We start from the raw sequence: 27,614 nt of genomic DNA, 5'->3' as shown, positions 1-27,614 counted from the left end.
TTGTGCCTAATGGATATATGTAGGTTCCTAGGGGTAAAAAATCCCAAAGTCCAATGTACGTTTTATGTATAATATTCTGTATTTATTTGTTGCCAGAAATACAAGTAACCAAAGAACATCCGACACGTTTTTCACCTGTGTCGCCGGCAGGCCAAGGACTTTCTCAAGGCAGAAAGTATTATTAATATATAGTCAGAGAGTCTTGTTATTATAAAGTGGTCATGAAAGGTTATGCACAGCGCTTATAAACAACTCCCAAAAGATAAATCTCTTGAGTTGAGGACTAAGGTGTTAGATTTGCCCATGTCATGCAACCCTTGGTAGATCAGATCTTGCTGAACCCACCCCCCCCCCCCCTGTAGACTTAGAGGCCTTCAAATTCACCTTGGGATCCAGGTCAAAGAAGCTGTAGTACTTAAAGCGGAGCCAGAGGTTATCATTCTCCTTCACGTCCTGTTGCATGAGCGAGCGAGACGAGTCCAGCCACCTGCAGAGACAGGGAAATGAACTTCAGGTACAGACTTTGAGACAAGGGCAAGCAATAGTCAGTTACAGGCTGTAGGACACAGACATGGGTTGTCAAGTATGATAGCTAGCTTGTTCTATCTTCAGGACTTGGAGAAGAGTGGGCAAACTTTGGAGACATCTTTTCTCACCAGGCCTCTTTAAAAAAGTGTGGGACAGTGGCTGAGAGGGCATAGCCAGAGCCCTCCTGGTCCCATGCCCTGCACCCCGAGGATTTTATCTTAACTCAAAAGTAGAGAGTCTGGAATAAGTAGTCTGGCACGTTAGAGCCAAACAATCAAGACTCTTTTATTTTTGGGGAGCTGCATGTTTAAAATATTGCTGCCAAACTATTTTCTGAAAAAACATAAATGACTAAATATCACATACAAGATATCTCTCCTTTTGTGTAGATTTTCTATTATTAACTCTAACGAGGAAATATATTTGTAAACCATATGTAGAACTCAATAGTTTTGGGAAGTGAGAATTAGGCAAAGACATTCTGTTACCCTATCATCTTTTGTAAACGTAAAAAGAAGGCAATACTGTTACACAAATTTCCACACAGACAAGCCTGTGCATCCTTAACCATACAGAGAAGGTTGAGTCTGCAGAGGGGTTACGATTTTATAAAGGCATAACATTAAATATGCGTCTCCTATTATTAACTGGAAATGTACTTCATCCCTTGGATGACATACAGATTATTAGGACTGTGAGGCTACATTGTGCCGAAGGTGGTAAGGATTATTTTTTTTTTGTTTACTAATGAGCATCTCAAATAATGACTTTTACATTTCTAAATAATTTTGTTTGCTTTCCCTAAGGGATGACTTAGTTTATGAACAGGGATATGTTGATGAAAGACATTTAGCGCCCGAAATGCATTGATGGCAATTAGTATCCTGAAAATCTGAGAGATGTGATAAAGACTTTGCCCATTTTTATCAAGGTTTTGCATCACCCTTGCGCCACGCAAGGGGACGCAAGGGCGATGCAAAACCTAAATGAAACTTATCAAGCCACGCAAGGCCACTGTACGTTTGCTTGATAAATCTAGAGTAAAGTAAGGCAGAGGAAATCGCTGCCTTGAGTTACTCTGCAGCAGGGATGAGTTCCATGGTGGAGCGTGGGTATTCCCATGCATCCACCCATGCATTTTGACACATTTCCAGATTTACCAATGCAGGTAGACCTGGGACTACATCAGAATTGTACACCACCCCACCAGAGGCGCAACAAGGAGAAATATCTTCAGTTGAATGCACAAAGCGAGCTCTATAGTTACAGCAAAAACAGTGTGAAGGCTGAAAGAATGTGCCTCCTCCATGATTTTCAGAAGAATAATAGGCATTGGAAAAGGCAATAGGGCTGGCATTGGCCACTAAAGTTTTGGCTTTGTCAATGCTTGTTTTGTTTTTGCAAAACGTTGTTCTTGGAGAAGCTACCTGGCCCTCATCAATCTTAAAAAACATTGGCTGTAAGCAAAAATATTTTTGGACCCAAAAAGTATAAATTGCCATAGACATACCCTTTGTTAAAGGGCAGAATACGGACATTTAAAGTGAAGGTAGGATCACCCATTAACCCATGTTGTATGCTGTAGTGGGTGGAAGAAAAATGTGAATGACACAATAGAAGACCAATGGAAGAGGAGGGCTTGGTGAAAGGCCCTGAAAGTCAATATAGTATTCATTTTATTTGAGTAAAATCAAAGGTCTTAGCAAATGGCAGAAATAAGAAATAAAAAAATCAGAGGACCAGGGATGTTATGGGGAACACAAAAACTGAAAAACATATTTCTCTACCTTTTTCGAAAAGCAAACGTTTCTCATACTTTTGGACAAGACACACACTTATATGATGATTCGTTATTTTCTGAATATTTTTTTCAGACAAACTTATTTGACCAGAGTGTCATTCAAACATGTCTCCCATTTATTTATTCACATCCGGAGACCCCCCCCCCTTTTATTTGAGAACATGACTTCTTCTCTCACCTACTGTTGATCTGGGCTTTCTCCAGCAGTGAGCCTGGCCGGTACCTCTTCATGATGTTTTCAGGGGTCAGGCTAGTCCGACTGATGGACAGGACTCTGTAACATTCCTCAGTTTCGGGGCTGTCGGTGAAGTAGGCTGGCATTCCGTTGTACACCTGCTGCTGCTTTGAACCTGGAGGGGGGGGCAAACAAACAGCAGGAAAGGTCAGCCGATGATGTCAAATGTCCAGTTAGTACCGGTCTCACAGTTTGCTACATGGTCACCCACCTCCAGACAAGACCAGGCCGGTCAAGTCGTGAACCGCGTCTGCCGATGGGTCTTTCTCCTTCTTCTTCTTTTTCTCCTTCTCTTCTGGGGCTCTTAGCAGAGACAGTTCCTCTGGGTGCCTGATATCTGCAAGGAGATAAAGAGGCAGTGTTTCCATCTGGATAGTTATATCTTTCTATTCTAGGTTAAATACCATTCCGTGTCACGGGATTTACTGTTCCAAGATATCTAACAGACGAGATACATGACTTTATAACTTAAACTTACCATCTAATGGCATGAGAATGCAATGGGATATACTCTTTCAAATCTTTGGATATTTCATTCCATGAAAGCAGATATTCCATTCCAATAGCAAGAGATACGTCTTTCCACAACAGGTAAGACAGTTCAGGGAAATGAAAAACACCATTCTGTTGAATAAACTACAGCATTCCGAGATGTTACGCTCAATTACCGGAGATGTACTTGAACCAAGGTGTGGCATATTGGCACTTATCAAGATAAAACAGTATGGGCATTTTGGCTCTGATCTGGCAAACTACTTAATCCTTGACCCTCCAACTTTGAGTGAAGTTAAACTCCTTCAGGTTAGAGAATAGGATGACTGATGGTTATAAGGTATACTATGAGCACGGGCACTAACTTTTCAGCAAGCGACTCCATGTATCTAGTGTCCATGTCTACACGGCCACAAACTCGCACATTTTGGAAGAGGATGGCGAGAAGAGATGTCTCCAAAGTTTGCCTGCTCTTCTCCCACAGTCCTTAAGATAGTACAGTCCTACTACTGTACTCAATATCACATATCTGTGTCCTACGGCCTGTAACTAACTATTGCTTGCCCATGTCTCAAAGTCTGTACATGACGCTCATTTCCCCTGTCTCTGCAGGAGGCTGGACTCGTCTCACTCGTTCATGCAACAGGGCATGAAGGAGAACGATAACCTCTTTCTCCGCTTCAAGTACTACAGCTTCTTTGACCTGGAGCCCAAGGTGAATTTGAACGCCTCTAGGTCTACAGTGGGTTGGTTCAGCAAGATCCGATCTACCAAGGGTTGCATGACGTGCATATTTAACACTTACCTTTCTTCCCTTCCTGCCTTCCATCATCCCTCCCATGGTTCCTTCCTTCCCTGGTTTCCTCTCTTCCCTTCTCCCTCACCTGGCTCCTTTCTTTTGTTCACTCCTTTTGAGCAAAAACCTGTTGTAGTGCGTGCAAATCCTTTCAATCACTTTCCCTCCCTTGATCCATTCCTTCTTCAATCTAGCAATCACACCATAAAATGTTCCACCCTTACTTTTCCATACTTCCATGAAGTAAAGATATTTCGTCCTATGTCATCAGAAATGCCATTCATGCCGAATTATTCCATGCAATACTAAACACATATCTTCATTTTACTTCTGATACTGCCAAGGTGGTGCATGTGTTAAAAGAAGACACATATTTTCCATAGTTAGTGGCTGGAGCAATTTGTGCCCCTCCTCGCTATGTTGGCTCTGAGCATATGTGTGTCCTCACACTGGACCTACACCTTGGTCACATACACAGAAGCAACAAAAACTGACAGAGAAGGACAGTGTCTGCTCACTGAGTAACCTGCAGATGCCCACAACGCATTGGAAGACAGGGCTGGAGAAGCTGGCCTTCAGCCGCACAGTCCTCATGTTGGGCAGCAGCAGGGAGACAGGCCTGTGCTGCGGCATGTAGTGGAGCCTGGCATCGGCCAAGATCCCGTATTTGTCCAAAGTCCAGTTTGTCTTGAGAAGCCACATCCTCTTTTGCTCCCACCACACGGCATGGTCTGACCAGTTCTTGGAAATTTCTGAAAGGAAAAAGTGATAAGGTTACTTTGAGGATTCATCAACTGACGGTTTGTATATCTCTTCTCCCAAATATTTTCTTAGGAACCTGCTGCTAGTACTAGAATGCTAGGACTACATTATACCAAGGCTTCCTCATTCTGACATCCTCTTGTGCCTCTTTCTTCCACCACTCTACACTTCTTATTTCTTTATCTGCTAGGTGCTTTTTTATCCCTGTTTTCTTTCTTCGCCAGAGTCTTTTTTTACTTCATCAGGGCTGGACTTACCATTCTGCCACTCTGGCATTTTCCTGTTGGGCTGCAGGCTGAGGGGTTGCTTTCAGAGGAGAATAGACCACCATGACCCAACCAAGCACCCATGGCCACATTGTAATCATGGCCCCCTGAAGTGTGGGGCTGAATTGAATTTTTTTGCCAAGGTTGATTTTCATCTTACGTCCTGCTCTTTCCTTCCTGAATTTCTCTCTCTTGATCTGGGGCAAAGACCAATGATAAAAAATAAGTTCTGGTCCTGCGCATTCCCCTTTAACAAGAGCGCAAAATAAGCACCTTCTGTATTGAACAATGAGTATATGCTTTTGTGCGAAATCTGTCATTGCAGTCTGATTATTGTATATTCATTCATTCACGTATCTTGATCGGAAGAGCTGTAAATAGCTGTTTTTACCATTAATTTTACTCTGAAAACAAAAGCTATAGGCATTATAACAGCACAAGATTCTTAACATAGCAAATCTTAGAGTACTTTTTTTTCCAAGTCCAGATTTCTTAAAATATCGACTCACAATACCACATATTGGCTTATCTAAAGGATTTATTTAAAAAATGAATAGCCTCAAAGACTGAATAGATACATGCATCTTTAATAAACAAAACAAATGAATGTAAATAGTTGTCAGTGCTTTAACTATCCCACTGTAGAGGAGCATGTGTCATATAGATTCCCTTTCAAGGTCACTTAGATGAGAAATCCGAAGCCTACACACAGTCTACTAGAAGTGAAATACAATAAAATATTTCCTTAAACCAGCCCACCGGGCCTCTTGTTAATTCTTATTGGTCAAAGTATGTCCAATGAGGCATCTAGAATCGAACATTACCAGTGGCAACCGGTAATGCCAGCTACAGTGATGCAACTGAAATCCATGCCAATAATATACCCAATAAAACTGATATGTAAATAAACTCAATCATCCAGATATATCATAATCTGCAATACCACTCCTAATAGGTGCGTACCCAACTGACTAAATCAGACAAATTGGAAATGTCTTTAAATTGTTCATGACTAGTCCAAATTCACCATGTTCTAGGCTCAACAGAGCTGTAACAATCTCGTGGACTGCGAGTAAGTCCATTCTGCAGGTATGTGCATGCACGTGTATAAAAGATAAAAGACCTAATTTACTTCTATTGCTTCTTTTTCATCGTCAAAAAAATTACAAACGTTTACCTACTTTAAAAACAACTGAAACTTTTTTAACTGAGTCACATAATTTAATATGTCATGTACATTGCTAAATGAATAATGGGAGTAACATATCTTTTCTGGGTTTATTAGGGGCTTCAAAAATGGGAAGAAATTGATCTCTGCAACAGAGATCCATTTCTTCCCATTTGTATCCCTGTCCAAGAATCTTTATGAAGTTTTATTATTAAAGAGAAAAGAGGCACAGGGCTGCCCCACTTCAAAACTTTACTGCGCTATTGAGTACTGTCCCCAAATCAAATGCTGTGGCAAGATCAATATTAAGCATGTAAACTGACATTCTTTTTTGTAATGCATATTTTTCCACCAGCAGTTTCATCAGGAGGCAGAATCAACAGTCAAATAATTCTTTCTAAAAACCAATTCAGGCTTTAGCAAAGATAGCAGCTTTTATATTCCATTCCTCTAGACTCATTAACAGTTGTTTAGCAAATACTTTTTCTTGAATATGCATAGGAATAATGCTTCTATATTTTCCAGGCGGGACTTATCATCCTTTTTATGTAATGTTTAATCACTGAACCCATAAGGGGTTCCAGAAATGAGCCCCAGTATTCAGTGTGCTACTCAATACTCATGTTGAGATAAGTTCAGAATCTTGAGCACAGGAAGACATCAATGATCAAACAAGGGCTACTAGTTCATTTGTCATCGGGGGACAGTTGATGTCTACGTCAAATGAATACCCAGTATTTGATGAATCTTCCCTTCTCTTCTCCTCAGTTCTTTTCATATTCAGGGGGAGCAATTCTCTGCTTATTACATTTAGTTTATACACTTCTGCTATTTGGTTACCCATTCAACTTCAGGAGTAGAGGGTGAAGTTATATTTTTACAGTGCAAGTGACATATAATATTAATTCTAAGAAGCACCCAGTTTGTTCGTTCATATATCCAATAAAAACTTTCCCTCATTTTTAAAGTTAATTTTTCACAACTTTTTACGAACTTCCTTCATATACTTTTGAATGGAGAGGCCTCTTTCTCTTTTTGCAATATAAGCACATCATGAACACATTTATTTAGAAGATTTTTGCTTTATAAATCTCAAGATAGTGAGCATTCTTGTTCTTCGTATTTGTCAAAGCTAGTTTTCCATTTAATAGTGTTGCCCTCAAATTCACCAGGAAATTGTTATAAACTTCTATATTTGTACTAAAAATCTTTCATCTTCATTATTTCAATGATCTGAATTAGTAATTTGATATAACATTTTTGAGCCTTCATTTACCAATAAATTATGTGCCATTTTTTTATTTTCACTGTCTTTCCACCCACATTCATTTCATGCTCAGAATTCTTTAAATGAATTACAATTTCCGAAGGTTGATGGTCACTGTCTACCTGAGCACCCACTATCATATATAGAATCTGAGGAAAAAAGCAAATTACTGAATAAGTATATAATGAGGATAAATGATCACTACAAAATGTCCATAAGTTGATCAATAGAACAACTTCCATTTAAAAAAACAAGATTGAATGGGGACATGCTGTTTCCCGCATTTGCAGACTGATAAACACTGTGAAACCAGGTGATAAATTTCCATTCTAGAGGTTCTGGGAGAGGAGGTCGGTCTGACAAACCCCTACATGTAGACCAATTGAGCAACATCCTCACTACAGCCATAAACTTTGTAGGATTTATAGGAGGGGAGGATGCCCCACTTAAGTTTCTATACCAGTGCAAAACTGGGTCCCAGCTGGCACGCTTGGGGAACCTTATGTTGGAGTGTATATGGAGGAACAGAGCCTTTTACACATACTATGTTCCCTCCCATGTGTGAGTACCTTAGGGGAAAGAGTAGTGAAAATAATCGAGGCAGTGACAGTTTCTTGTAGCCGAGTGTCCAGAGGTCATATTGTTTGGGAGTTCATTAGAAATGATATACTCACTCCACTATCGGAAAGGGAAAGTCCATGCTGCTGGCAGTGAAAGAAACATTAGCACACTGGGGGACAACTTCCAATGAGGTCTTGAGAATGATGATATTGTGAAGGATCTTGTGCTTGGAAAGGGTGGCAAAACTACTCAGGGAAAGGAGAAAGACTGGAAGACACCAGACTGGACCACTACTACAACACTACAAGATGAGATACATCTTCTAATATTTTCAAGGAAACGCTGAACCAGCCCAAAACACACAATCCCACGATAAAAGGATTGCAGGGGGACTGTTAATTGAGGGTGGGCCAAGAGAAGCAAGATGGCGATACAGAGGTGGTCTAAGAGGACGATGAAGAGGGAAGGAGGGTACCTTAATACTGTTACTCATCAGTTGAAAATTTCAATAAAAACATGTTTAAGGGAACACTATTAAAGTACTTTCTTCAACCATCTGGTTTAACACCATTCATTATCTGATCTTGTATTCATAGTATTGCTTTGTATCCCTCAAGAGAAGCATCTTATGATTTTCTTGTGGAAATTCAAACACTGAAATCCCCTAAAGATAAAATAATCCCTTTCAAGTTCATTCTAAAGATTCCCCAATGACTCCAAATAGCTCTCCTATTTAGGGCCTGGTGGAATGTAAACATTTACCAAGATACTTTCCTCTGGTATCTCAAAGCCTTTAAACTACCTGATGCCTTTATTAAAGCCTCTTACTATTCTTTTTGCTTTCACATTTGCTTTAAATGAGATCAGAGTCACAAATCTAATCCTTCTCATGGATGGCCTTTCAAATAGTGTTTGACTGCCTAAAAATATGTTTTCTTTTGTCCCAAGTTTGATAGTGTGTAATCTTCAGGCTTTAATATCATTTCCCATCCTCAAATTATCTATCCCATCTTCTATCTTCCTCCTCTCTTGTTCTTTAATGTTATTATGCTGTTGATTCAAAACTGACTTCTTTATGCGATGTGATTCTGCCTCCTTTCTCCCGGGCTGATAAGAATATTTAGCCATGTCTTATTCCACTTAGTTCGTATAATATACTTCAAATTAAAATATTTCCAGCCAAAACAATCTGTTTTCAAATAAAGTACTAATGAACTCTTAACGTTCATACTCTACATTTTCCTATCTAATTAGAGTCTTCCAGAATATGTCTCCCACATGGTATGATTCTGTCTTTAAAAAGCAGCAATAGTGTTCGCCGTCCAAAAAAAGCATAGACGTTTCCCCTCAAAAACTCTAATCCGGGCATCATCTGCCCCAACATGAGAAGTGCCACCACTGCTTCCCACTGATTTACATAACTCCTGAGCTTACCAAATCGATATCCTTAAACCACTACTCTAACACAATAACGCCATGCTGCAATTCCTGTGGTTTCATATCCACCAGCGTATATCCCAAATCAAAATCAGAATCATCCCCCTACAGAGATTTCCTAAAATCTCCCAATCCCGACTGCACCCCACTCCCAACTCCTAGCTCCTCAGTAGATATGAACATGCTCCATACCATTTGGTGGGAGTGAGAAGAAAGAAAATGTGCAATAAAAATAAAGCATGGAGCCATCCTCTACTCATTTTTCCACCTCCTCTTCCTCATCTGAGTTCCAGTTATACCGACTGCTTTGAGTTTTCTCTCAGCAATCTAAAGTTTACCTGGGCTGTAAGGAGTGGTGGGCCAAATGCAACATATAGAAGCATGACTGATTGCATAACCACTTCAGGGCATATTGAATGACACATGGCATGACAGGCTGAATAAGATTACAGATTAACAGATTACATAGCAAACTATGCATAAACTGTATTTAAAATGCTTAATTTGAGCCGGTAGTTGCCGGTGAGGGACACCAGCACTCATTTTTGGGGACTGGCACTTATTTTTCCACATCAGACATTTCCTGAGAGCAATAGAGGGAAAAATACAAACCGACAGAAAACCCATCACAAAGGGAGAAAGCAGGGACCTGCATGAATGAGATAAAGAGGCAGGGTGATTCTGCTAGTGGATAAACAGGGATGAGGTGCATTTCAGACTGAGCACCCTTGCTATTGCGGCCACAGGCTTCTGAGCTCAGCCTTGGGCACCAGAACTCATTATTTTACAAATTAGGCACTGTGTATTGACAGCTGAGTGATCTACATCAGGTTAAGCTGCATTTTCATTTGCATGAGAAAGTTTATAAATGTTGTAAATATCCCATGCAGTATGGCACTATCTGTCCAAAAAGTGCTTCAACACCTCGTCAGAGGTAGAAAATGCTTTAGCTATGCTGCTACAACAAGATCCAATCTCTCAAGCAATCATGCACTTTATGTGGTTATCCATTGAATAGTGTAATCGAAGGGAAGATCATTTGACATTCTCCTGGTCCTGGTTAAGTGTGGATCATGAGTTATGGAGGAAAACTGTTAGCCACACAAGAGTGTAAAGTTGTTGGGGCTTGTGGGGGTCTTGCAACTATCCAACCTAATATGTGTGTAAGTGGTATATGATGTGGATTGCCTCTGTGGGGTGATTGACAGTGGGGTTGGATCTTATCGCCTTCCAGCTAACTGAATCAATGACAAAGGTAGGGTGGTTTTATCTGTCAATTTAAAGCTCTGCCAGACTGGATTGTTTGCTTTCTGTACAGTCTAAGATGGTGCATGTTAGAGTAATCATTGTGATATGCTCAAGGTTGAAGTTTTCTTTTCTTGAGTGTTTAGTTTGTGACCTAGAATTGGATGTGCTGAGACCATGTAGGTGTCTTATACCTGTCTCCTTGTACATAAGCTGATCTGTTCTCAGAAATACCTATTTCTAGTGTGCTCTTGTTCATGACCTGATGCTTATTTATCTGGGATACTTCTACCCTGCTGTAATTCTAAAAACCACTTGCCTATCCCTTTATGCATGGTACTTATGTTCAACCATACCTCTGTTTCCCTGTTATTCTACCACGCCTCGGCTTTCACGATCTCAGGTCACAGCATCCTAATCCTTGGCTTCTGGTCCTGAATATTCCCACCCTCCATAGGTATGGTTTTTACTCAGTTTGTCTTATCCAGGGCCCTGTCTCTGAGACTAACTGGTCTAGTATAAGACACAACCTCCATTCTCCCAGTAATCCCAGCACAGTCAGTAGGATGTATGGCAGACATTTTTGTCAGACTGAGCCATGGCCAGAAAATAAAAATGAGTCATAAATTTCAAAACGTTTTTTAGAGGCGTGGTGACCCATCTGGCCATGGCATCAGTGTGCTAGCCTGCATGTCTAAGGAATTGAAGATATTAATTCAAGCTTCCACTGATGCAATGAAAATTAACAATATGGGGAGAGCATTCCAATGGAATCGAACAAAGAGGATAAAGAGAGTGAATCTAGATCAGTGAGTGGGTGGAGGGCTTGTTATCTATACAGGCAGGTTAGAAGTGGCAGGAGACAACTTGGGTAAGCTGAGGGCAGGGTTACAGTCAAATTTAACTACAGTGTCACGAAGGTCCACAGAGGTTATTGGTAGACCATGAGCCATCTTAGTTAGTGGCAGTAAGAGCAGACACAGCATGAAAGGTTCAGTAGGGTGTGGGCATGAAACTTCAGGACTTTAGCAAGTGTGAGGTAAATGGTTTGGATCGGCGTACATGCAGTGCTCATGGGACTCTATCAACTTTAGCTCCCCAGGAGGGTGGGGTTTGATGGACAGTGTGCCGACATAACTCAATGCACCCAAGTGGGTATGGGGTACTCGCATTAGTTTGCCCTTTATTTTCCCTGAACTGCTGTCCTCATGAGAGGTGCATGCTTGATGGGCTAAGAGTAAACAATGAGGTCCACCACAGCGGGATTTAACAGATGAAGTAATGGAAGAAGTGATGGGTCCGGTAGTGAAGGATGTACAGAAGACTGTGATGAGAAGGTGATCAATGGGCTGATAGAGCTGGTCATCTGTGTGGTTATGGAAGAGGTTACGGCACAGGTACTCATAGTACAGCCCGTGGACCGCCAGCGGCCCGGCAAGCCTTTCTTGGCGGCCCGCGGACCTTGCAAACATCGTACCGGTGTTTTTTGGTTTTTTTTACAGTGTCAGCAAACAGACTCTGCTCTGTGGGGGCCGGGCGATTCAAATGAAAGCGCCCCTGCAGCTCCACTTAGATTAAGAAGAGGTGAAATACAACAAAGCCTCGTTATCATGCAAATGGTCTCTTAAAGACCTGTGAAGTACTCCGGTGGGGCTGTGTGTGTGCCCAGGAAGGGAAGCTGCCTCAAGCTGCCACACAAGGGGGAGGGGAGGGGGGAGGGGTGAGTGGACAAAGAATGACAGAGGACAGCAGGGTGTGAGAGTTGGGTGAGGTGACAGAGGGCAGAGACAAGGACAGATAGAGGCAGAGATAGATAGAGACAGGGGCAGACAGAGCTAGATAGAGGCAGAGACAGCGACAGACTGACAGAGACAGATAGAGGTAGAGACAAGGACAGATAGAGGCAGAGACAGATAGAGACAGGGGCAGACAGAGCTAGATAGAGGCAGCGACAGACTGACAGAGACAGAGGCAGAGACGGATAGAGGTAGAGACATACAGCGATAGAGACAGAGAGAGAGACAAAGATAGAGGCAGGGACACATAGAGGCAGAAACAGACAGAGGCAGAGACAGACAGAGGCAGAGACAGACAGAGGCAGAGACAGACAGAGACAGATAGAGGCAGAGACAGGGACTGGGCAGACAGATAGAGGCAGAGACAGACAGAGACGGAAAGGGAGACAGAGGGAGGAAGACAGATAGAGACAGGGGCAGACAGAGCAAGATAGAGGCAGGGCCAGACAGACAGAGACAGCGGCAGAAACAGACAGAGATAGAGACAGGGACAAACAGAGACAGGGATAGACAGAGACACAGACAGAGTCGGAAAGGGAGACAGAGGGAGGGAGACAGAGACAGGGACAAACAGAGACAGGGACAAACAGAGACAGGAACAGACAGAGACAGGGACAGACAGAGACAGGGACAGACAGAGACGGATAAAGGCAGAGACAGGGACAGACAGAGGCAGAGACAGACAGAGACAGAGAGGCAGAGAGACAGAGCTGGAGAGGGAGACGGAGGGAGACAGAGGGAGGAAGACAGAGGGAGACGGAGGGAGAGGGAGACAGAGGGAGACAGAGAGAGACAGAGAGAGGGAGGGAGACAGAGAGAGGGAGGGAGACAGAGAGAGGGAGGGAGACAGAGAGAGGGAGGGAGAGATAGAGAGAGGGAGATAGAGAGAAAGAGGGAGATAGAGAGAGGGAGGGAGACAGAGAGAGGGAGGGAGACAGAGAGAGGGAGGGAGACAGAGAGGGAGGGACAGAGAGAGAGAGAGAGGGGGACAGAGAGAGAGAGAGAGAGCTATATGTGTATGCCGAGTCCAGTGGCTCAATCGACGAAGGCGTGCGCTGCAGGGGCCTGTGTTCCACCTCATGGTCACAGTTTTTTTTTGTTACTCTAGCCCCGGTCCCTCCCCCAATGACCCCGCCTCCACGTTACGGCCCTCGGTCACAAACCACATTGTAAATTTGGCCCCAGAGAGAAAGTTTGTGAGTACCCCTGGGTTACGGTATACATAATGAAAGGAGATGCAGATAACAGAGGAGTTTGCGGTCAATGTAAAAGAGGTGTTAAAGAGGATGATGAAGCAAATGATAGAGTAGGTGATGAGGTGACAAGACAGGAAATGGAAGAGGAAACAATTATGGTGGTAATGAAAAAGAGGTAGTCATAGGGATGGAGGAGATGATGCAGAGGGGCGATGAAGAAGGAGAAGGTGCTGAAGCAAGTGATGTAAGAGGTGACGAAGTGATGAAGTATGTGACAGAGGGCTTGGAGAGACTAATGGAGGAAATATTGGAGGTTTGACAGGAAGTGTTGGAGGAGGTGAAGGAGGTGAGAAAAGAAATAATTAAGGCGGTGAAGGAAAATGTGAATGAGAGGGTGATGAAGGCGGTGAAGGTGGAGGTGACCGAAGAGGTGATGAAGAAATTTATGGACGGAACATTGGTTGAGTTCACTGGGATGGTGTTGTAGTAGGTGAAAAGGTGGTAGATGGGTTAATGGAGCAGGTGACAGAGGAGATGATGAAGGGCCCTCTGTGAAGACTGTGTACAGCAAGTCTCATATGCTGTCCACCCATCCACACCCTCTTGATGGTTATTTTTGGCTGCCCATGACAAAGCGCTCACTCACTTCCTCCTCTCACTCAGAACTGGTATCACTCAGCCTACAGTGTAAGGGCTCAGCCAGAACAGGAAGCTGCTTTGGGGAGAGACAGAGGGGCAGAGACCTGACCACAGAACTGACTGGGTCCTAAACGATAAGGCTCCAAAAGCATCACACTGCCCAAAGAAACACATACGTGGACAGTAAGATGTGTATAGAAACACACAGACAGCAAGCACGGGACCCCTCGCTGTTCATAAGGAACACACACCATCAGCTACAAGAAAGAGGCCTCTTGCTGATCAAAGAATCAACCACAAGGGAAGTGCCTCTCACAGACTATGGAAATGAAGACAGTAACAGCCCAGGGAGAATCTCAAAGAGAATACAAACGTACACCCAGACAGCAAGAGAGGAAGGAGCATAACACACATCCCCACTCTGGACTCACAAATCAGCTGTTCCTTCCAAGGCAGCATCCAGAAAATTAAAATGCCCTCCACTTCGAACCAAAATTCTTATGGCACCAAGCAAACAAAGCAAGTCATTACGATCCTCCACAGAAGAGCGTGCTTGTTTCTTCTGTCCAAGCATCTATCCGTTAATCCTTTCATCCTCCATCCACCCGCTGATATCCTCCATTTCTCCTTTACATTCTGTCATCCATTCCTTCTTTCATCCATCATTCAGTATGTCACCATTCTGTCTGTCCATCCATCCGTCCGCCCATCCATATCCAAACATATCCATCCATCTTCAAACCTATTCATTAAACCTACCCATCCATCCATCCATCCTTTCAATCATTCATCCATCCATCCATCCTTTCACTCACCTACCTACTCTTCGACCCATCCATCCATCTAATTACCCTTTCACTCATCCATCCAGCCCTACCTCCAGCCATCCATCTACCCCGTCATTCACTCATCCATCTTTTCACTCATCCATCTTTGAAGCCATCCTTTCACTTATCCATCCATCCTTTCACTCATCCATCCATCCTTTCACTCATCCATCCATCCACCCTTTCACTCCATCCATCCATACACTCATACACCCATCTATTTACCCTTTGACTTGTCCATCTACCCATTCTTTTACTCCCTCAGCCACCCATCCTTTCTCTCATCATCCATCCTTTTCCTCATCCATCCATCCACCCACCATTCCATCCATCCATCCACTCGCTGACCCTCCCACCCTTTAACGTTAATTATAAGCCTTTGTCTGCTGAGCTGCAGACAGAAGACGCCCATCAAGAACCCCACCCCTCTGTATCTGCTAAGGTGGGGGTTGACACCACCCCTGGTTCCTCATCAGTGTGGCAGACCATATTGCATATCCGAACCCCACTGTCAATAATTCGGAGGGCTCAAAGACTGGAAGCAGAACAAAAACTACACTGCAATTAACCATTGGAGTGTTTGAGTGGTAACACACTTAGAGCTGACCAGGTTTACCATGGGTAGTCTGTAAATTAGGAGTCTCTCAATATACTTTGCATTGGGAAACGTTCATGTTGTATTACTCCACCGAAGAGAGTCGTCTCTGGCTGACCAAATATACACTGACAGCAAAAGAGAGAAAAATAAATTCTGACTCATGAAGAAGACCTTCTTACCGACCATACAAACATATACAGTCACAGTAAGAGGTGTGCCTCTCACTGGTGATGTAAACAGATACACAAAGACGAGGCTCTCCCCAGCACAAAAACATAAACTGACAGCAAGAAGGCCTCTTGGAGACCATACAATCATGTACGCTGAGACCAAGAGGCATGCCTCTAACTGGCCAAAGAAACAGAGTTATTGACAGCAACATATGCCTCCCTCTGAGTATGAAATTATGTTTATTTGTACTCACTAATGGCTTCCACCGTCTGCAGCATAACACCGCCAATATGGGTGTTCCCGGTAACCCTTAGGGTGACAGGCTCTGCGTCAGGCCCCAGCTCCTCCACAAACACCTTCAGCTCCCATGAAGAGTCTATTGCGGCCATATTCTGGCAGTATACCTAGAATGAAAGCAGAGGGGCAGCATGTGAGGTCTGAATTGCAAGTTAATTTCCCAGTTCTAGAAGCAACATCTGGAGACCTGTGTCCATTTTTAGCCATCTCATCTGTAATATTGTATCCAGATAAGGAGGCTAAATGTGTAGTGTTGTGTCTAGATACGGAGTCCCAGCCACCACAATGTGTCCAAGTTTGGTAGTCATTTTCAACTATTCCTTGTAGGTCTCACCTGGAGCAGCATGCGCAATTTGGAAAATGGCCACATTTGGAATATTGTATCCCTTCCTCAGGCCACATCCACGTAGTGTGAGATATACAATTAGGTCACATTTAGAGGCAGTGAACACCCTTTCTCATTATAAAGGTTCTTTGGTGACTATATTGGTTCTCATCTCAAAAAGCCTTCTCTGAGGTCACCAAAATGTGGATGAAAAGCTCCCCTCTCCCTTGAGTTCCGGTGGCCTCTCCTTACTTTCTATCCTCTTGTTGACTCCTCTTTTTGAGCATAGCCTGCTTCAAAGTGACATGCATGTCTGCCTTAATCTTTATTATTCTATTTCTGTCAGGTGCCATCATTTCATCCCAAAGTTTCTAAGATCACAACCGCTCCTTTTTTGAAAGTCATACCTGCAACCCAACAATACAAAGTCCCCTCTGTCTCATCTGTTAATCACACCAACCATCTGCATGAACTCACATACCCTCCCCACAATAATGATCACACCTAGCTCTTGTTAATCTAAACCACCACCAAAAAAACTGGTGTATATGCATTGAATGGTTTTCTTGAGAGTACGAGACGTATCCCTATAATCACCGGATTAACCACTAACCTTGGGTTCCGGGGAAGCATGCTGCCTCGACAGGGAGAGTAAGCACTATAGAAATGCAATTACAATACAAGTTTTATTTGCAATACTTGTGGCAGGGCTTCGCCACTAGATGTCACGATTACAGCCAGAGACTGTGCATGAGGTGGAAAGGGTTTCGTGAAGGTCTAGCTACAATGGAGCAATGCCTTGATCTTCATTTGATCATAGGTAAATACACCGTAGCCAAGCACTGCCCCATGTGTCTGGCCTTCATGGATCTCTTGTGCATTTGACCATGTTAACCAGTCAAAGCTGTGGCAAATTTTATTGGCATTGGCCGTTGGGACTTGGATGTTACTTTGGTCAATTTTCTAGCGCAATTACACTGGGATCTAACAGCTAGGGTGTGATTTCGGTCCTTTGGTGAGTGTTCATCCCCCGCTTTTAGACTCGAGCACAGAGCCCACCAAGGCTGTGTCCTTGCCTCTATTATGTTTAAGGTCAAATCATATCCTTGGATTGCATATGCAAGCGGCTCTTGACAGTTTTGGCAGGCCCTCTCTTTTGAGAAACCATCGACCAATCGTACAATAGGTAGACTGTAGGTGAAAAAAATGTCATGGAAAATAGGTGCATGGATAAGGAAAGTGAGGAAATCAGACACTATGTTATTCTGCAAACCACATTCGGTACTGAACCTTATTTGCTGGCGTTGGCTGGGCATTGGGAAGGAACACTTCTAATTCGTTTTAGGACTGGGACGATTCGCTCACTGCTAAATGTTTTCCTATGAAGCATTATGATAGTTGTAATATTTGCACATGTCCCTGCGAAGGCTATTCTGATCAAATGCTTTGGCACTTTGTCTTTTTTTGTACATTTTATATTATTTGTTCTAAGCAAGTTTTTATTCCTCTGTTGAAACGATGCAATTTTACTCACTGCAGACCAGCTTTGTATTTTTTACAGCTGCTTATGGGGGATGATGTTTCTCTTGCAGTGTTTTTTAAAATCAATTGTGAAATATAAATCCAGATTTTCGTAAGCAGTGTATATGCTGTTTTATATCTACTGTACTTTTAGGATTATTAATCAAAATGGAATAAGGTTTTTTGATCGGTTGCCTGGCCGGGGGTTATAATGCTGCCAGTTGTAATACTCTTTTGTTGCATGTATTTGCCACTGAGCTTGTACTCTTCCAGAAATAGTCAAGAGAAGGTACCTGTAGTTACTAAAAATCTCGAGAGGAGGGTATGTAATGTTGCAAGTATCCTCGAGGGCCGCTAGGTAGTTCTTAAAATATTCCCGCCAATCCTCCCACTTCATTTGGGGTTCTCCTGGTCATGGCAGAAACGGTATTAGCGCCGTTAGTGAGGATCCTTGGGTGCTTATCTCTCCCCTCCGTCCTGGCGCCGCTCCTGGGCCTCTCGGGCTGTCTGGCGTGTCCCCTCTCTCTGGTTGCGCCTGCTCCTGCTGTCGCTCCTCTTCCGACCCCCCCGTCGCTGCTTGCCGCCGCTTCCGCCAGGTTCACTATGACTAGGCCTTTTGCGTGCTTCTTGATGTTGCGCGCCTTCTATCGGCCTCTGCACTTGATCTGTACCTTTTATTTGCTGCCTCTGCCACGCTCTTCATGTGTTTTTTTCCTTTGGGTTGGTGCTTCTTCCTGTCTTCCCCTTTGGTTGGCCAATGCTGCTCCGCCTGTGCTCCTGGTCAGTGGGTCAGGATCCTTCTGCTGTCTGTACTGGCAGAATCCAAGGCTCGTCGCCACTGTAATGTTGTAAGTAGCCCCCTACTGATAGAAGACACAACTTCACGGATGTAGGAACACCGTGGTATTTATTATCATATACACATGCAAGAGCGCCGGGCAACACTCCCTGCTCCGTGCCGCGGCTCCGCTCTATCGCGCGTTCCGCTGGTCGCGCATGCGCATTTCCTCACACGCGCTCTGCCCTCGCGCGCTGCGTAACCACGCAGCGTGCGAGAACTAGAACGCACACTACATATATCCCTCCTTTTCCATGACCCTGATACATGTAGTCCTCCAAGTCTCTAAGGTACACTCCCTCCATCTAGTTCAAAGTCTTTGAAGCGGCGAGGCCTCACAATCACTCTGCCAGCTCGGGTACGTCTTACCGGGGTGCCAGGGTTACCAGGATCGTTGCTTACAGCTGGGCTCCCCTCCACGCCTCGGGGGTCGCCTCGCCCCGCTCTGTCTGGGCTGTGGCCTTCCTCCATCGGTAGCTCTTCCGCTTCCATCGCCCCCTAGTCTCCCTGCTCCCCACTGTACTCTCTCTCTGGTGTGCCTCTTCTTTCAGGGAGTTTACTTCCTTCGCTGTCCTTAGTGTAGGTCTCATGGGCTACTTTCTCGTTCTCTTCCTCTGGCCATTTTAAGATCTTGTTGCATTTCGCCATGCGGTCGTGGGACCACACGTTCCCATCGCTGAGTAGGGCGGCTCTCTCATATACCTCCTCCACCTGTAGAGGTGGACTGTACTTGCTGTCTCCCTTCTTCCTTCGAACCGCTAACTTGACTCTCACCCACTCCCCTTTCTCCAGAGTGGCGTTTTTGACCTTCCGTCTCTTGTTGTAGTACTCCGTGTGCACTCTCTGGGCCTTCTCCAGGTTGTGTTGTACAACCGCTGGAGACCATTTGCTCGTTATTGTCTTTTCCCTCCACATGACGCTGTCCTTGGTGAAGGGGTGTCTCCCCCTTAGGATTTGGAAGGGGCTGTACCCCGTCCCCGTGGGGGTGATGCGGTAGGCCCACACCGTTTTCTGTATCTCTTTCTCCCAGTCCTTCCCCATCATGATAGCTGCTTGAATGGAACCCATTAGTACTCTGTTGAAGCGCTCTACTTGTCCATTGCTCGACGGGTGGTACACCGCTATGTGCAGCAATTTGATCCCATTTCGCTCCGCATACTTGTTCCATTTTTCAGATCTAAATTGGGGTCCGTTGTCACTCAGCAACGTTCTGGGGATGCCTTCCCTTAGGAAGACCGAGGTGAGAAATGTTATCACCGTCTCTGCTTCCATTTCTTCCTGTATGTGTATCTCCGGCCACTTGGAATACTTGTCGACCAGGACACAGAGGTATTGGGGCGTTCCATGGATGTCCAGCACCGGTCCCAGGATGTCCACTGCCACATCTTCCCATGGCCCACTTGGTACGGGGAATTTCCCAAGCGCCGGCCATAGGGGAACCAGCGTCTGGTCTGCTCCTTGGCACTGTTTGCACTCTTTCACTTGCCTTTCCACCTGAGCATCCATTCCTGGCCACCAGTACATGTGCTTCGCCCTCGCCTTAGATTTTACTATTCCTAAGTGCCCTTCGTGTAGCATTTTGATCAATCGGGGAACCACTGCTGCTGGAGGAACCACTTTGTCTCTCCTGTACAAGAATATTCCTTCGTTCCCCACTGATAATTCTTCACGTACTTCATAATATTTTCGGAGTGCCTCTCCTAGCCGTTTCTTCTCCGGCCATCCTTTTATTATGTGTTCCTTGACCTTGCAAATTTCCACATTTTCTCCATACGCCTGTATCCAGTCTTGTTTGCTTATTACCCTTTCCGGATCATCCATTATTGCCACCATCTCGTCTTCCTCGGGGGTCATGTCCGGGGCACCTTTCATGGCTGCTGCTCGGCTAAGATAGTCTGCCACCTTCTTCCTCGTCCCCGGAATATATTCCACGTCATATCTGTACTCTAACAGTTTAAGCGTCATTTTAGCTATGCGGGGTGTGGCGCCAGCATGCCCACTTGAGGTGAGTACCTTGACTAAAGGTTTGTGGTCCGTCTTAAGCAAGAATCTTGTGCCCCATAGGAATTGGCGATATTTCCCCATCGCCCACACCACAGCTAGCATCTCTTTATCAATCACACTGTATTTCTGCTCAGTGGGTGATAGTGTCCTGGACGCGAAGCTGAGTGTTTCCACCAGTCCATCACTTCTTTCCTGCATGAGTACTGCCCCTAGTCCTTTTTCGCTGACATCAGAATCGACCGGCCTAGTGGGTCATACCCTTGCAAGGGCACCGCTTGACTGATGTCTTTCTTCAGGGCATCAAACTCCTTTTGAGTGTCCTCCGTCCACTTGTAGGTCGTTTTGTCCCTCGTTAGTTGTCGGAGGTGATGTGTCTTGGTGGCGAAGTGGGGTACAAATTTGCTGTAATACTCCGCCATCCCTAGGAAGGACCTTACTTCCTCTTTGTTGTTGGGTGCTGTCGCCTTGTATATCGCCTCCACATTTGCTCTTTTAGGGGTGATGCCGTGTCCTCCTATCTCGTGTCCCAGATATGTGACCGATGTCATTCCCAGCTTGCACTTTTCCCATTCCGCAGTCAGGCCCTTGTCCTCTAGTATTCTGAGTACTTTCTCCAGTCTCTCATCGTGGTCTCTTCTGTCTGTTCCCATCACAAGTATATCGTCCTGAAAGTACTGGACGCCCTCGATGTCCTGAAACAGACGATGCATCAGTTTTGGGAACACTGCTGCGGAGGCGAGGCCAAATGGCATTCTCTGGAATTGGTAGCACCCAAAGGGTGTGATAAACGATGTCAACTTCCGGCTTGACGGGTGTAGGTCTATCTGATGATAGGCGGACGTTAGGTCGATGGTGGAGAACCACTTTACCCCTTTGGTCTTGGCTAGCATTTCTTCAATGCGGTGTAGTGGGAATTTCTCCACTATGAGCCACTTGTTTAGTTCCCGAAGGTCCACGCACAGACAGACTTTCCCATTTGGTTTCATCGCCACTACCAGGGGGGCGAGCCATTCCGCACTGTCGATCGGCTCTATTGTCCCTTCCTTTTCCAACCTGTGTAGCTCCGTCTGCACCGCGTCTTTCACCGCTAGGGGTATGTTTCTGACTTTGTGGGACACTGGACTGGAGTTTTCTTTAAGTACTATCTTGTGTGTAAATTTCTCCAGTTTCCCCACCTTTCCTCCAAACACTTTAGGGAATTTATGCTTCATCGCTTCCAGTACCGGCCAGCTCCCTGGCGCTGTCATGAGGACTTGTGTGTCGCCTCCCGGGTCTAGTTTGATCCCTAGATCCCCTTGGTCCATCCATCCCAGTACGGAGGGGCCTCTCTCCGCTATGTACAGTTTGCACTCGGCTTGTCTTCCCCGGAATTCAAAGGTCAGTTTCCTGTACCCCACCATGGGTATCGGTTCCCCTGTATACGACACCGGGCGAATGTCGGGTGGTTCCAGCCTTGTTCCCAACGTGGGTTCAAACTGCTCCTTCCATACAGTTTTCTGGATGATGGTGTACGGGGATCCAGAGTCTATTACTAATCGGATATTTCTTCCTCGCGCTGGGGAACTCTTCTCCGTTTTCATCCTCGAGGGCCGCTAGGTAGTTCTTAAAATATTCCCGCCAATCCTCCCACTTCATTTGGGGTTCTCCTGGTCGTGGCAGAAACGGTATTAGCGCCGTTAGTGAGGATCCTTGGGTGCTCATCTCTCCCCTCCGTCCTGGCGCTGCTCCTGGGCCTCTCGGGCTGTCTGGCGTGTCCCCTCTCTCTGGTTGCGCCTGCTCCTGCCGCCGCTTCCGCCAGGTTCACTATGACTAGGCCTTTTGCGTGCTTCTTGCGGTTGCGCGCCTTCTATCGGCCTCTGCACGTGATATGTACCTTTTATTTGCTGCCTCTGCCACGCTCTTCATGTGTTTTTTTCCTTTGGGTTGGTGCTTCTTCCTGTCTTCCCCTTTGGTTGGCCAATGCTGCTCCGCCTGTGCTCCTGGTCAGTGGGTCAGGATCCTTCTGCTGTCTGTACTGGCAGAAAACCAGGCTCGTCGCCACTGTAATGTTGTAAGTAGCCCCCTACTGATAGAAGACACAACTTCAGGGATGTAGGAACACTGTGGTATTTATTATCATATACACATGCAAGAGCGCCGGGCAACACTCCCTGCTCCGTGCCGCGGCTCCGCTCTATCGCGCGTTCCGCTGGTCGCGCATGCGCATTTCCTCACACGCGTTCTGCCCTCGCGTGCTGCGTAACCACGCAGCGTGCGAGAACTAGAACGCACACTACAGGGTACTCCACTCCCACTAAAGCCTGCAGTGTCAGGCCTCTCACTCCAAGTGATGGGCTCCTCACTAGTGTGGTGAATGTGATACAGCTGACTGCAGGGGGCGTGGTGCAAGCCCGGCGGTACATGCATGCCCTCACAGAGCGAGAACAGAGAGACGAGGGAGAGACACGACCAAGGACCAGAGGCGCAACTAGAGTGAAATTTCGGAGGGGGCTAAGACAAATTTCAGGTGGGGGGGGGCTAATTCTTCCAAAATCGGCAGAGTGAAGATGCAGGGGCTCTAAGAAGGGGTGAAAAAACAACAAAGCCTCCTTAACAAGTAAATGGTCTTTTAAAGACCTGTGAAGTACTCAGGTAAAGTGTGTGCCCGGGAAGCTGTCTCAGCCCGGGCTGACACACACAGAGGCGGCTATAGCACTGGTAGTGCCTGGTGCGACAATCATTTTTGTCACCCCCCACACCCCATGACCGCCTCCTTGGATTCTCTCACTACCACCAGGCATAACTGCAACTTATCTCTTCAATCATAAGTTATTGCTAAACACAGCGCCCCCCCTGAGGTCAGCGCCCAGTGCGGCCGCACCAGTCGCACTGCCCTAAAGCTGGCCCTGCATGACGGGAGGGGGGGGGAGAGCTGAAGCCCTTTGAGCTCAATTGGCGTTGCACGCATGCCAAGGGCGGCTACAGAAATGAGCCGACTGCCAGCACTGACCCCGAGGAAGAGGTCATATCAAGATCTTGTTTATCGAGTCAAGAAGCAAAAGTATCCTGTGAGATTTTATCTTAGTGCAATGCCTAATTTGAGCCGGTGATTTCCGGAGCTCAGCACCGGCTCTTAATTGTCGGCACTTAATTGCCGGAACCTGAACATATGCTGTTTGTGCAATTTAAAGATGAGCAGAAAAACAGTTGTTTGTTAACTCAATATACATTAAAAACAACTAATACCTGCCTCTCAAGCCATTCTTTTAAGCTTTGGCGGCCTTGAATAGTATGAACTGTCAGGTTGTAGCAGTGCGACGATTAGTAGTTGTATAAGTACAGTGGCAATGTGTGGTGCAAACTGCGGTGGACTCCTGACGAGGGCCCCGGCACTTATTATTTTTTATAAATTAAGCACTGTCTTAATGCCCGTATTTAACCCCGTTTTGCTCAGGTTTTACTAAGTGGCAATCCTGTTGCCCTGCAATGCACCTCAGCACTCAAATACCTGCTAACCGCTTCCAAGCACTGAGGTACGGTTTTTCAAGATCTCAAGTTAGTAGTCACTAGAAATGGCGTCAGGACCCTCCAACCTGATGGTATCACAGGAAAATGAACAGGGCCTGACCACAAGTTGGAAGGAGTGGTATCCTTGGGTGAGTTACCACTCTGCCTAATTATAAACAGGGCCCCTGGAATTATACAGCAGGGGAGCACCAAATTATGCAGCAGGGTTGGCTAAATTATGCTGCAGGAAAAACCAAATGATGTGCCATAATGTGCCACATTTTCTGATGGTATTACTTCATGGCGTTGTTATTTTTACACATGGTAATACTGATTGGGCTAAGATGTCACCTCATTAGTACCAGTATAAAATCTAAATACATAAATAAGCAACTGAAAGACGACCAGTTAACTTTTGTTAATGGTCTTCCAATGCGCCTGATTGATTAACACATATCTGCATATTTTTAGTAACTTTTGATCCGTTTGAGCACAACACATTTTTTTGTTGAAATCAGCAGATTAAGCAGCAGATGATGGATTACATGGCACGTGCAGCGAATCCTAAATTACAAGAAAATAGCAGTGGCTGTAGAACCGCATAATTTCAGTGACACTGATTATAACTGAACGGGTGTTTCATACTCGGGTTTCTTGGGTGTGAGAACAATGGACCTGGAAAACCCATCTGATCACATCAAGTTAGGCTTGGGTTGCAAGTGTATCCTGACCCAGTCCCAGGCCGTGCCTGATTAACCCCCCCCCCCCCCCCCCGCCCCCCTCCGCCGCCTGGGGACAATGTAATTCACCAACCTGTCAGGCCACATCCTCACTTGCCCACTGCCACCACCTCCATCTTCTACTCAGACCATGACTCCCATTTACCACCTGCTCAGAGTGGTGGTAAATGGAAATGGCATGGAATTAGGAGTTCTGTGTGGAAATGTATGTGGAAAAACCATGCCTGCATGCTTTTTTCACATTCTTTGTAGATTAACTTCTAACAACGGCATGGCTCGGTATACCATGCGGAAAAGTTATTTATGGCCTCACAATAGCCCTGCACCTAAATCCGCATTACTAGTAATCAGGGTTCAGAGGCAAGCACCACATGGCTTTTGATTCAGGTGGCGACATGAGGATTAAATGCTATGTAATATGTGAGTAACCATCATGCACTGTGGCCTGTTCTAACCCCCCCCCCCCCCACCCCATCTCTACAAAGCAGGCCCACCTGTGCTGAGCAGTGATGTCATTTAGTAAATGGAGTAGCAGCTTTGAGTTATCCATTTCTGAAAATTACTCCGTTTTTAGTTTTATTGGTAAGGTTCAATCTACAGCTTCCCCAAAACCAGCAAGCTAACTCCAAGAAATTGTAGGGTGTAGTTTTCATAAAAAGTGGTACGCTTACTTCCTAAATCAGTAGGGTTGGCAGATGTGCAACCAGTGAAATGTTTTTCTTGGGTTTCTTAAATTGAGCATGCAGTCCGAGGTTCTTGGGTACTGATGAGAGCTTAGAGGCAGCCTGTGACCTCCTAGTTGCAGAAAAACAGCACTCCCCATAACCACAGCTGCACTATTTGACTTGGTGTGGGGGGAGTACTTCCAAGATAAGTGAACACAGAGAGAGAGGGTGAGCCTGTAGCGAGGAGATAAACGACATAGCGTGCAGCCCCTCTGAGCGAAACCCCAAACTGCATCCTAAAAGCCCGTGGGAGAACAAAACTGTCAGCAGATCCAACGTGTGTGTCTGGTGTGAAAGAAAGCTTCTGCGTGGCTTTGCAGGAGGATAAACTATTTCTTGGGGCACCTGCTCCAGGCCTGTCTGTCATTCGAGGAAAAGTGTAGTATAAAAAAATGGCTGAACGGGGCTTACCTTCTCTTTCGTCGTTAAGGGCACTCCAATTGGAATCCGGAGCCAAAGGGCACTGGTTGGGCGCTCCTAAGACCCAGCATGGGGGGGTGACGTGCACACTCCGGCCTAGTGCGCCTGATGTTCAGCACGCTCTGGGCCGGCGCGCCAGCCGCTCGCCACGCTGTGTGCCCTGGCGTGAAAGCAGAACCACTGCGTCCCAAGTCTCTTAGCACGCTCTGTCAATATATGCAGGTCCGCTCCGCTGGCGCGCGCCAGCTGATGTACGCCGCCTCTGACCCCGTGCGTTCGCCTCCCTCAAGGTTCCAAGACGCCTCGGCTCGCGCTGGTGCTGCTACTGCACGAGCTCCCTCCCTCCACCCTCCTCACTTCCCTTCTTTTTATAATTCTGACCGTAGATGGGCGTCAACGGCATATTTATCAACTTCCTCTCTGTGTCTCACTGAGCCCGCGTTCCCCCTCCGTGACATTTCACCTCAGAGGCCGGAAGTACCACGGGTATGTGGTTATTGGTAACGACGCTTATGGCGGGGTGCAAGAGCGGTGGGCATGACGGGAACCTTAGAGGAGGGTAAAACAACTCCGCTTTGATAGGGTTTTATTAGGGATGAGGCGAAGCGGGTTGTTGCCCTAACTATCAACGCAAAAACACTGACAGGATGAGGCATATTGTTGGCTTTGATCTTTGAATAGACAATTAATTGTCCCATGTCTCAGCCTGTTTTTAATATTGGTGTTTGTAGTTTGACAGTTCTTTATTTGTGTATTTTTTTTGCAATTTACAAAATTCAAACATGTTATTGCGGAGGCCTCTATAGCGCCGAGGAGCTCTTACACCTTAGCGCTCTGCAAATGTTATAACACGTACTCCTAACTGACAAAGCACACCCTGGGATCTTTCTCTGGTGACGAAAGGGGAGGCCTGCAGATCACAGGAGTAACGTGTATAAGGACACATCCACCGCAGGCCTCACACAGGAAACAAAAACCTACAAAGTGACAGCTGGCAGGAAGCACTGACATGGTCACGTGGATTTCACGTGCAACTTGTGAAAAGCGCCTCGTTGCATAGTGCTGAAACTGTAAGAGCGGGGTATGCTTAGGTGAAAGGCTTTTGTAGCACGACTGCAGGGTGTGCAGTTGTAACAAACGCCCCTGTCAATTTTTAGATGAATAACCCAGGCCTCAGAATTCGCTGCAGTGGTCCACCGCCACCACTGGTGGTACCTGCCTGGCGGGTATCTCTGCGATGGGAGTGCATCTGCCGTAGTGACAGATACACTTTCGTCACAACTCTGTGCTGAGTTAGCCACTAATAACGTAGCCAGCTCTGGTAGTGTCAAAGTGCTTTTCTTTTAACTTTTAGGCATAGACATTGATAAAGCCAATGCCTCACATAGGCAGGACAGATTGGCTTTGCAAATGCTTGCTTTTTTTGTCCTGCAAGAAATTTCTTTTTGCTTTTTAGGGGCAACCCAAAGTGAT

General features: G+C 45.6%; 1 protein-coding gene across 1 annotated transcript in view; it reads right to left on the bottom strand.

The window, feature by feature from the left end:
- Positions 1-26,625, bottom strand: part of FERMT3 (FERM domain containing kindlin 3) — a 48,330-nt gene extending 21,705 nt beyond the window's left edge. The window contains exons 1-6 of the mRNA XM_085626023.1: positions 26,133-26,625; positions 16,039-16,189; positions 4,371-4,604; positions 2,776-2,901; positions 2,508-2,679; positions 385-487 (exon numbers count right to left, since the gene is read on the bottom strand). Of these exons, the coding sequence (XP_085482149.1) occupies positions 385-487; positions 2,508-2,679; positions 2,776-2,901; positions 4,371-4,604; positions 16,039-16,174 (771 nt within the window). The 5' untranslated portion in view covers positions 16,175-16,189; positions 26,133-26,625. The remainder of the gene's footprint in view (positions 1-384; positions 488-2,507; positions 2,680-2,775; positions 2,902-4,370; positions 4,605-16,038; positions 16,190-26,132) is intronic.
- Between the last annotated feature and the right edge of the window lie 989 nt (positions 26,626-27,614).

The sequence above is a fragment of the Triturus cristatus genome, chromosome 9 (assembly GCF_964204655.1).
Source record: "Triturus cristatus chromosome 9, aTriCri1.1, whole genome shotgun sequence".
NCBI classification, from domain to species: Eukaryota; Metazoa; Chordata; class Amphibia; order Caudata; family Salamandridae; genus Triturus; species Triturus cristatus.
This window is presented reverse-complemented; position numbering and strand designations above follow the sequence as displayed.